The 11,855-nt window shown below is 38.1% G+C and overlaps 2 protein-coding genes across 6 annotated transcripts in view; both read left to right on the top strand.

The window, feature by feature from the left end:
* RBM12 (RNA binding motif protein 12) overlaps nt 1-11,855 on the top strand; it is a 15,025-nt gene that overhangs the window by 1,863 nt on the left and 1,307 nt on the right. For 3 of the 5 annotated variants that reach the window (XM_027770159.1, XM_027770160.1, XM_027770158.1), the window contains exons 2-3: nt 4,120-4,172; nt 9,861-11,855. The exon at nt 9,861-11,855 is cut by the window's right edge and continues 1,307 nt beyond it. In XM_027770159.1, coding sequence (XP_027625960.1) covers nt 9,883-11,855 — 1,973 coding nt within the window. In that variant the 5' untranslated portion in view covers nt 4,120-4,172; nt 9,861-9,882. Of the gene's footprint in view, nt 1-1,483; nt 1,569-4,087; nt 4,173-9,860 lie in introns of those variants that run through there. The other 2 variants (XM_027770157.1, XM_027770161.1) reach the window with 2 other exon arrangements.
* Nucleotides 1,529-11,855, top strand: part of CPNE1 (copine 1) — a gene marked incomplete in the record, with an annotated part of 48,813 nt that continues 38,486 nt past the window's right edge. Inside the window, 2 exon segments of the mRNA XM_027770162.1 lie at nt 1,529-1,568; nt 4,120-4,172.

The raw sequence follows: 11,855 nt of genomic DNA, 5'->3' as shown, positions 1-11,855 counted from the left end.
AATCTTGCCTTTTTAAAAAATTTATGGAAATATAATTCAAGGCTGATCATATTTGTTTTTTGAAATTTGGTAGAAAGTAATTATGTTTTGATACAAGTATTTCTAGAATTAGTGGAAAGTAATTGTGTTCAGGCGATTTCCAAGACTGTTAAAAAGGGAAGAGCCGTTACGGGTGGTTCATAAAACTTTATGGTGTTTTGAAGAAAAATGAAATGTTTAATACGTTTTATGAAGAGTTCAATGAAAATGTGCTTAGTATGTAGTAGGTAGTTTTTTTAAATGAAATAGGGCATTGCATTTTTATATCACTTTTCTATGCTCGATTAAATGTTGATATGTGAGTTTTAATGCGTAATACCAGTTTTTCTTATAGTCAAATCTGTTAGGTGAAAAATGCGAAGCTTTAGAAATCATCATTGTAGTTACTTGGAATGTATTGTTATGTGTGAATACCAGTACACTTTAGGCTTCTTTCATGTTCTTCGACACATCAAAAGTTTTGATCACTGCATATTGAGTTTGGTACTTGTGTATACAATTTTTAGACCTGAAACTTGGTATTTTGGGTCAGAGTGTTGCAGATATTTGAATTCAGTGATAATATTGACAGTTTTTATTCCATTTTGTAGAGAGCTACTCCCTTGATTAATGTGGGTAAATACTTTCTTTTATAGGTGTTGTAGGAAGAACTGTTAGTAATGGGTTGCACAAAAGATGCTTTTAGGTATTTCACCCTAAAATATACTGTTTCCTAGTTTTTTATGAGCCTCGTGGAGTAAATTAACATTGTTAAATGTTTTAGGTCTACTAAATAAACAAAAAAATCGCCTAAATTACAGTTTGATCAGATTATATATACCTTTTACACCGTTTAGTTAAAGCCAGATTTTTTTAATCTATAACCGTAGCAAGGACAAATGTGGTTGTTTAGGTTAGGAGTAATATTTTTGCTTTGAAGTTTACATGAAGTGATTTTTTTTGGCATTTGGGGGAGATTGAAAAACCTGTTCTTGGTAGGAGGACTATCTTATTTAGAAATGTCTTTTGATTGTTATCTTTGAGTACTGAATGGAGGCTAATGAGAAAATTGAGTAATGCATTATAAACGAGATACATCTCCTTCAGTGTGAAGAATTTTTTATAATTGATCCCAGATTCTCAAAAGTGTTCCATTTGAGTATGGGTGGCAAAATCAAGTGGATGATTGATTGAAGCTATTGTTTCATAATACTTACCATAATATGATTATACTGCTTGTAGCATTGTGCCCATTGTGATTATCTGTTTGTTGTTCATCTCTGAGGTGAATTATTTGAGAGTTTTTTGTTTGTTTGTTTGTTTTTGTTTTTCTTTTTTTTTTTTTTTTGGTGTCTTTTGGATCTGAAGAATCTAGTTCTGCTGTACCGTGATTTTGTCAATTGAAGACTGGTGACTGAACAAAGTTAAAATTCACTTTTGTATTACCAGATGAAGAGTGAAAGTGGTCGCATTCTGGTTTGTGCCTTGACTTCTTGATGAAGAGGTTTGTTGTCAGACATCTTATTCTGAAATTACAAAGGATTGGAATGGTTAGTAAAAGTCTGTCTTGTCATAAATACTAAGTTTTTTTTAGCAGATATTTAAATTTGTGCATGTATCTGATATTTGTTAAGCTGAAGCAAAGCTTTTGTGAGGACTGATTCTTAACATGAAATGGAAGACAAACTAAAGCAGTCATTTTGATTGAGATCTGAAATGTTATCAGTGGATTTAACTGCAAATCAGAACCATTTTCTTCTTCCCTACTCTGATCTCTGTATAGGTAAAATACAGATTTTGGATGTTTTGCTGTAGAATTATTTCAGTCTTATCCCTTTAGAGCTCACGAAAGCTTAAGGTGAATAGGGTTTATTCATTTTGTGATTCTTCATACAGTTGCTAGTTGACATTTAGAACACAGGAATGAATTGGTTCCTGGAAAACAGTAATACTTCTTAAATTATTGTGGTTTTTAAGAGTTAGGTGTTAAAAGCGCTTTGGTTTACAGTTTCTATTTACATTTCTTTGTTGAAGGAAGAGGGTAATACCAAGGGTTATAAAGGTCTGACTTCTAGTCTTGACTTTCTTTTTTCTTGGTGTGGGATGGGATGTAATTTCCCCTTTGCTGAAATAGAATCTCACATTTATGTCTGGATTGATTTTGTGCTTTGTGTTGAACAACTAAACTTGAACTAGGCATTTGCCATATTCTACTGGACCTTGCAGCTCTTCTCTGTAAAATGAGAACTTGCCTCCTTACATTAATTTCTGGCAACCTTGTAGAATTTTTTGATAATAGACCTAGGGAGTTAGTTCCCTTTGGGCTTAACTGACCCTGAATTTGTCCTTATCCATGTGGATATTTGGTGTCTCTGGGATGGAACAGGCTGAGGAATCTGTTTTTCCTTATATTAGGGTGTATACTGTGGCTCCATAACAGATCTTTTAGATTGGAGTCTCGGGAATAGTTTGTCATAAGTGCTCAACTAGAAAATTACTGTAGTTCTGTGGCTCAGAGAGTTAAACCTGTACATATAGAAATAAATATTACAATAGTACTTCACTGTTTATGTGACATGAACTTTTTCTGTTTCAAATTTCCCTTTGTGATCAGATAAAATACTATATGTGACTTTAAGTGAAGAGTTTTTAAACTCTTTAGACTTAATTAGAGGAGATTTGTATAACACATAAAAGATTAATACAATGCTTTGAGCTTTTGAAGACATGCTATGACATAATTTGCATAGCTTTTCCTGGCAAATCAGTCTCATTGCTCTTGAGTAATATGAGTAGTTAAATAGATGATGTTTAGCTTGTCCATTAAAAAGTTTGGACTCATGCTTTTAATTTTTGGAATATGTCTTTTTATTGGTGACTATTAAGCTTACAGGTGGTATCTTGATCTTGAAAGATACTACTTTAAAATGAACATCTTTTGGATAAGCAGCCTTCTGTTGGTAATTTTAATATGGAAAAATGGTAATTTTTTTTTTTTAACTTTTTTTCCTGAATTAAAAGCAACTCTTTTTGGTGGCATCGTGGTTAAGGTAGCTGGATCCCACATGGCTGACTGCATGGTTCCAATCCCAGTTTGGCAGCTTGAGAAACATGCCAGTCACTTGTGTGTGCTTACTGAGAGTTCTGAGGAGAATAGAGAAGACACCCCCCCCTCAGCCCCCCGTGCGTTTTCACTTTCCCTGGCAAGCACCTGAACCATATAGCCAAAAGATATATATTGATAGTTTGACTATAGATGTCTAATCATTTGGGCCTTTATTTATTGCTTGTGAGTTGTTTATAACTACCACTTTGGAAAAAATCCAGGAAAGATGACCCATTTTTAATTTGGGAAATACCTTCGTTATGCCAGACATTTTTAGAGATTTTTTTTTTTGCATGTTTTTTAAATGGTTGTGGTGGTAGAAGAGTAAGCACTTTTCCTTAATATCTCAAACCCTAATGTAATTAGTCCTTATAGCCAGAACTTTGATCTCATTTATCTTTTGTGGTGTTTGATGCAAGAGAAAATATATTGGAAGAGTAATTGCAATAATTTCTGTGAATGTCCGCGAATTGATGATTTGTCTAGAAATTGCTGCTGTGTGGACTTGTACTTTTTCATTAAAAATTTGTTGGGGACCTAGGGAAAGAGGTAGGAGATGGACTTGTGTTAGATGGAATTTTCTGGACTGGTTTAATCATCAGGAAATGAAAGCAATTACCAGCTGGGAAGTTGAATTTTGTACCTTTTTCCAATTGATGTTATTTTTGGCTAATTTATGACATATTCTTCATGTTTGTATGTATATGGGTGTGTGTGTGTGTGTGTGTGTGTGTGTGTAAATCCTTTGAGAGAGATTCATTTGAAAGCAATACCAAGTTTTAAAAATATATGGGATTTTGGTATATGTCTTTCTTTTCTTTTTTTTTTTTTTTGGATAAGCATTCTGATGAGGAACTTTGGTGGCTTCAGACTCGCCTTCATAATGTACAGTTCAGTGTGGCCTGTGCGTGTTGTTTTGTGTTTCCTGCATTGATTTTTGCCTTCGTTTATTCTCTATTGCAGTCTAAAAGTTGGTTTTAATTGGTTGCCCACAGGATTGACTTGGCCTCTACTTCTTGTTAAGAAAATACATCTCTTGTTTTATCAGGTAAGAGATTTTTGAATAGAAGGTTTGTTTTTATTCAAAATACAATGAGATAGCTTATTAAGAAACTGAAAATATGTGTAGTAACTAAATTGTGTGTGTGTGTGTGTGTACTAAGTTTATCTTAGGGTTGGGGGTGGGGTGGGTACCTTGAACAGTTGTTGCTTCCTTTGTGGGGGGGTCAGTTTTATATGTATGCATATCTCTTGCTGTATCCTTGATTGTTAGGCAGTTAGTAGCTGTTTTTTCCCTCAGCATTCAAATTCAGGTGCTTGTTATTGATATGGTTCTTTATATTTCCTAGAGGTAGAAGTATAGATACTGGGTCAGTTGTTTTAGAGTATAAATTTTAGACTTTAGATGGAATCTTAGCCATTGGAATGTAACACTCTTGTGTAAGTAAACTAGGTTCGGGATAGGTTGAAATGACTTAGCTATCAAACAGGTAATTAGTAGAATAGCAGATATTATTTTATATTTTTCAAACCTAAAAACTTTTCTTCTCAAGTGTCTTTATGAATAAGTCTTGTGCTCCAGTTTGGTTTAATCCTCAACTCTTTCCTAGATGATACTCTGAGGCAGATTTTCAATATCTTGTTTTCATATGTACCTTTTATACACATATACTAAATCCTATCTCAGCAGAAAATAGTTTAAAGACTTATTTTGTATGTCACTGTAGCTCCATGCTTAATTTTTGTGTTCTTTGGACCATACTAAACTACCATTTATTGTCCCAATACAAACTGAATTATCTTAAGTTATTTTAGGTATCTGGATTCCCATAATGTTTATTATCCCATATAAAATGATTAAAAATTTTTTTAAGGTTAACCAGGAACACCTTCATTTTGCATATAACAAGAGTAAGGCATATAGATTGAGTAAGGAATGCAAATTTGAATTAATGACTTGGAAACTTCTTTATGAACTTCCTTATAGGCTGCTGAATAGTAAATAAGGAGAGTCTGTTGTGTGTGTGGTTTTTTTTTTAAGTGTTAATTTTTTTTATTGACTCTTACAGTCTGTAGATGAAAAGCTCCCTGCATTCCTGAAATTTCTAGTGTTATGTGATGACCTCACAAAGAGTATTTTCTGTTTGCCAGTCCATCTTTCTGGATTAAGTTTGAAGGTGGCTTTTATTTTTGTGTGTGAATGTGTAAGAAAACCATTAATGCCAAACAGTATATTTCTCTTTTGTGAACATCAATCATAATAATTAAGTTATAATTATAGATGTTGTATTAGATTAGTATTTGTATACTTGACATTGAAGAACTGCTTTCATGGAATTCTTAGCCTTTGGCAGGAGACCTTGTGCCTGCCCCTCCTCTTTATTTATTTATTTTTTTACGTTTACTAACTTAATTGACTTTGTTGAGGATTTAGAATGGCAATTTAAAAACCTTGCCCCCTACCTTTTATTTATTTTTTTAAATTTGCCAGGTGCAGGACCAGCAGATGGTGTAATGGTTTGCTGGAGTCCTACATAGTCAACCACAGTTCAAGTCCCAGACTTGGTAGCTTAAATCTCAGGCTGGCCGTGTGTGTGTCTGTGTGTGTCTGAAATCCCAAGAGGAGAAGGGATTGTGGTGTGTCCCCTTGGAGAATGATTTCTTGCTTTCTATCTCTCTTTGTCTGGCACACATGCCCTATAGCAAAAAAATCTCTCCTAAAAAAAAATTTTTTTTTTTGCCAGGTGGTGTGTGTGCTGGGGGGAGGCCTTGGCTTTATTGAAATGAGTGTGGTCACATCACACAGCTGGGATTTTGAACAAATATACATGCATGCCAAATGTGTTTTTCAGGCCTCTGGGGCTATGATTCCAGCCATGTAGCCATGTGGGATCCAGCCACTTTCCCCACCAGAGCATGGAGACTGCCCAGACTTGGCACCTTCTAGTGTTCTTGCTTGAGAGGTGATAAAACCAAATTTCAAATAATTTGTGGAGTTTTCTGAGGCCACATTGCCAGTTTAATGAAGTAGTTTTTTAAAAAAATAATTATTTATTTTTATCTTCTTATTATTATTATTTTAATTTGCTATAGGACATGCACTCACTAGGGACAGAGAGAGAGGGAAAGTGAGAAAGCAAGCCACCACGCTTGGGACTTGAACCATAGTCGGCCATGTGGGAATCTAGGGCCCGAGCCACCATACCATCTGCCGGCTCTAGTGGCATTTTTTTTTTTAAACATGTATTTATTTTTTTTCCATGAGAGAAAAAGAGGGAGAAACAAAGGAAGTACACACAGATCCTTAGTGGGGTCATCACACAGTGATCTTATTCCCAGCCTTTACAAGCCCAGATCATAGGTATATACACCTGTGCCTGGTGTAGAGCAAGGCCTTAGAATATGAGCCTAGAACCTTCCTATGTCAGTTAGTTGTACTACAGCTGCACCATCACCTGGCCCATACAAGCTTATATCTGAAGGTTGATTTTAGGGGCCAGCGGGTGGCACGGTAGTTAAGGTGCTGGACTCCCACATGGCTGATCACAGGTTCAAGTCCTGGACCTGGCAGCTTGCCTTCTCACTATCTCTGTCTCTCTCTCTCATCTCTCATGAGCCCTATAGCAAATTAAAAATAACAATAACAAATGAAATAAATAATTTAAAAAATTTATTTTAAAGGTGGCTTAGAAAACTCTTACTGACCACATTAATTTCAAGTATTTAAAGTCAGGAATTTGCCTTGTGTCTCTTTACAGAGGGCTGCTGCGGCATTTGCTCTCAGATATCTTTAAAACTTAAAAGCTGAAATTTGACTTTAATTTGGGAGAATGTTTTCTTTTTCAGTTAAATCAAAATAGGGATTATTTAAAATTAGTGAGCAATCAGAGATCCCACAGAAATTGTGTTCAGTCATAAACTAACAGTCACTGACTAAAGTCCACACACTAGTTTTTCTTTTCATTTTCTTTCTCTCTCTTTTTTTAATAGAGGTTTATGGCTTTTAAGGCAGATGCACTCACTGGAGAGTGAGACACCAACAGTGAGAGCAAAAGTGAGAAATCACTCCTCAGGGGATGACCTTGCAGCAATCTCTTCTCCCTGGGATTTTGGGCATGCATGCACATGCGCCCAGCATGAGTTTCAAGCCACTGGGTCAGGGACTCGAACTGCTGTTGGCCTTGTGGGAAACCAGTGACGTAATCATTGCAATATTTGCTGACATCACATATCCTAGTTTTTCTAAAACAAAAACATATCTTTTTGTTGTTGTTGTTAGCCCTCTAGGGAAACAGTGACCTTATTTTTTTCCCTTTAAATAAAGATTGGGAATGAGTCAATAGATCTGCCTGTTAATTAAAACAGCCACAGTGAGTGGCACTGTAGTCAGATTCTGCTTTTTGTGGGGGTTATTATAGGTAACTTAGATTTATTGTAGCTGTTCTGTTCAGTATTTCTTTTGTATTCTTTTTAAAATTTTTGTTTTAAAATTTGCTGGAGGGCACATGCCCTGGGGTGGGGGGAGGGCAGCAGCAGGGAGTGAGAAAGCACCCTCTATGAGGCATGACCACACCATCGCTTTCCATTTTTCCAACCTGTTGATTTGGGACACACATGGACGTGTCCCTGTTGTGTTTTTCCAATCTGCCAGGCTTAGGACTCAACCCACATATTTGGTCATGTGGGATGCAGCCTCCTTAACCCCTATGACCTGGCTGGGCCTCCTTTTTATATTCTTAAATATGTATTAGCCTAGCTTATAATAAATAATTTTATGTATACCTTCTTTCTCTCTCTCTCTCTCTTTCTTTCTCTCTCTCTCCTTCCTTTTTTCTTTCTTTCGTTTTGATTTGACCAGAGAGAGAGAGAGAGAGAGAGAGAGAGAGATGGGAAGTGAGACAGCAAGCCACCAGATCTGGGACTTGAACCATGGTTGCCTGTGTGGGAGTGTCCAGCCCCTTAGCTACCACACCACCTGCTAGTCCCCAGTTTCATGTATAATTTTATAAACAAAGTTATAAGGCAGAAAGAAAAGTCTTAAGATGAAATACGAAATTGGTTCTCATTTGAGATGTTAATCTACTTTAGCATTAAGTATTTGTAATACATAAGTATTCTAGTTGTTTTTGTTTTCTATTTTTTTGGAGAGGTTTTTGCTATAAGCCATGTGCGCACGTGTGAGAGAGAGACAGAAAGCGAGAAATCACCCCCTGGGGGGATGGCCATGCTGAAATCCCTTCTCCTTTATTCTCCTCTCAGGATCTTGGGCACGCACATGCACGCACCTGGCGTGAGTTTAAGCCAAGTCCAGGACTCAAATCAGGGTTGACTACATGAGAGTCCAGTGACATAGCCATTACGCCAACTGCTGGTCTTAGTATTCTAGTTCTCTGTTTCGGTTGAGGTTTTTTTTTTTTTTCTTCTTCTTCTTTTTTTGGAGAGGTTTTTACTATAGGGCGCATGCGCTCGCCAGACATACAGAGACAGAAAGCAAGAAATTACCCCCCAGGGGGGATGGCCACCCCGCTATCCCTTCTCCTCCATTATTCTCTCGGGATCTTGGGCACGCACGCACACGTGCCCGGCATGAGTTTAAGCCACCGGGTCCAGGACTCAAACCACGGTTGACTATGTGGGAGTTCAGCGACGTAGCCATTACGCTAACTGGTGGTCCCTGTTAAGGTTGAGTTTTGAGACAGCCTTATAAAATGACCCTCTGATAATTCTCTGAAATTAACAAGTTTCTAGGGAAGATGCTGAACCAGTTTTTTTTTTTTTTTTTTTTTTTTTTTCTTTTTTCTTTTAGAGATTTTTGCTATAAGGCACATGTGCTTGCTAGAGAGACAAAAAAAAACAGAAAGTGAGAAATCAGCCCCCCAGGGGGTATGGCCACTCCACAATCCATTCTTCTCTTGGAATTTTAGTCACACATGCACACACAGGCACCCAGCATGAGTTTTTAAGCCACCAAGTTGGGACTCAACTATAGTTGACTATGTGGGAGTCCAGCGATGTAACCCTTATGCCATCTGGTCCTAGCCTAACCAGTTTTTTTTTTTTAATTTATTTTTTTAAGAGAGATTTTTGCTATAGGGTGTGTGCACTCGCTGGAGTGAGAGAGACAGAAAGTGAGAAACCAGGAGGGATAGCCACACCATACTTCCTTCTCCTGCATTTTCCACTTGGAATTTTGGGCATATATGCACACGTGCCCAGTGTGAATTTTAAGCTGCCAGGTCCAGGACTTGAACCGCGGTCAACTGCATGGAAATCCAACAACAAAACCATTATGACATCCACTGATCTTGCTAAACCAGTTTTAAATATTAACTTTGAGGCATTCTTAGTATGTTTTTTTCCTTTATATTGTTCAACTTGGTTTTCTGATTTGACTTACACATTGTTTTTTAAACCTTACTGAATGATTAGTGGTCTTAGTGATGTATGTGGTGATTTTACTGTTATAATGTGTTTTCCTGAAATGTTTGAGACTTGGGACTGACTGGAAACTGAATTGTTTCTAGAACTAATGCCTTTTGCAAGTTGAAATTACCTAGGTTTTACATTGTTAATGGCATATAATGTTCAGTTTTTAGAATATCTAAATTTAAATAGACATTGTGATAGCTTGAGGCAATATTTGACAGCTTACTATGGTAGCTGGTCATTCTTGTAGCTAAAAACTGGGTGTGATAAACAGGAGTCTGACCTGGCCGTTGCCTTTTCTCATCTGCAGGTGTGTGTGGTTTCAGCGCAGCATGGCTGTGGTCATCCGTTTGCAAGGTCTCCCAATTGTGGCGGGGACCATGGACATTCGCCACTTCTTCTCTGGATTGACCATCCCTGATGGGGGCGTGCATATTGTAGGGGGTGAACTGGGTGAGGCTTTCATCGTTTTTGCCACTGATGAAGATGCAAGGCTTGGTATGATGCGCACAGGTGGTACAATTAAAGGGTCAAAAGTAACACTATTGTTGAGTAGTAAGACAGAAATGCAGAATATGATTGAACTGAGTCGTAGACGCTTTGAAACTGCCAATTTAGATATACCACCAGCAAATGCTAGTAGATCAGGACCTCCACCTAGCTCAGGAATGAGTGGCAGAGTAAACTTGCCTACAACAGTACCCAACTTTAATAATCCTTCGCCCAGTGTAGTTACTGCCACCACTTCAGTTCATGAAAGCAACAAAAATATACAGACATTATCCACAGCCAGCATAGGAACGGCACCTCCAAATATGGGGGCTTCCTTTGGGAGCCCAACATTTAGCTCAACCATTCCAAGCACAGCGTCTCCAATGAACACAGTCCCACCACCACCAATTCCTCCAATCCCAGCGATACCATCTATGCCACCGATGCCATCCATTCCCCCAATACCAGTTCCTCCTCCAGTACCTACGTTGCCTCCTGTGCCTCCCGTGCCTCCAATTCCCCCAGTCCCTTCTGTGCCACCCATGACCCCACTACCACCTATGTCAGGCATGCCACCCTTGAATCCACCACCTGTGGCACCTCTGCCTGCTGGAATGAATGGCTCTGGAGCACCTCTAAATATGAACAGTAACATGAACCCTATGTTTCTGGGTCCATTGAATCCTGTTAACCCCATCCAGATGAACTCTCAAAGCAGTGTAAAGCCACTTCCTATCAATCCCGATGATCTTTATGTCAGTGTGCATGGAATGCCCTTTTCTGCGATGGAAAATGATGTCAGAGATTTTTTCCATGGGCTCCGTGTTGATGCAGTACATTTGTTGAAAGATCATGTAGGTCGAAATAATGGAAATGGATTGGTTAAGTTTCTCTCCCCTCAAGATACATTTGAAGCTTTGAAACGAAACAGAATGCTGATGATTCAACGGTATGTGGAAGTTAGCCCTGCCACAGAGAGACAGTGGGTAGCTGCTGGAGGCCATATCACTTTTAAGCAAAGTATGGGACCTTCTGGACAAACCCATCCCCCTTCTCAGACACTTCCCAGATCAAAGTCGCCCAGTGGGCAGAAAAGGTCAAGATCAAGATCACCACATGAGGCTGGCTTTTGCGTTTACTTGAAAGGGCTACCATTTGAAGCAGAAAACAAACATGTCATTGATTTTTTTAAAAAGTTGGATATTGTGGAAGATAGTATTTATATAGCTTATGGACCCAACGGGAAAGCAACTGGTGAAGGCTTCGTGGAGTTTAGAAATGAGGCTGACTACAAAGCTGCTCTGTGTCGTCATAAACAATATATGGGCAATCGCTTTATTCAAGTTCATCCAATTACTAAGAAAGGTATGCTAGAAAAGATAGATATGATTCGAAAAAGACTGCAGAACTTCAGCTATGACCAGAGAGAAATGATGTTAAATACAGAGGGTGATGTCAACTCTGCCAAAGTCTGCGCCCACATAACAAATATTCCATTCAGCATTACCAAGATGGATGTTCTTCAGTTCCTAGAAGGAATCCCAGTGGATGAAAATGCTGTACATGTTCTTGTTGATAACAATGGGCAAGGTCTAGGACAGGCAGTGGTTCAGTTTAAAAATGAAGATGATGCACGTAAGTCTGAACGCTTACACCGTAAAAAACTTAATGGGAGAGAAGCTTTTGTTCATGTAGTTACCCTAGAAGATATGAGAGAGATTGAGAAAAATCCCCCTGCCCAAGGAAAAAAGGGGTTAAAGATGCCTGTGCCAGGTAATCCTGCAGTACCAGGAGGAATGCCCAGTGCAGGAAT

This window comes from Tupaia chinensis, unplaced genomic scaffold, assembly GCF_000334495.1.
Source record: "Tupaia chinensis unplaced genomic scaffold, TupChi_1.0 Scaffold000115_1, whole genome shotgun sequence".
Taxonomy (NCBI): Eukaryota; Metazoa; Chordata; class Mammalia; order Scandentia; family Tupaiidae; genus Tupaia; species Tupaia belangeri.
The sequence above is the reverse complement of the archived record's forward strand: the minus strand, read 5'-3'. Positions and strand labels throughout refer to the sequence as shown.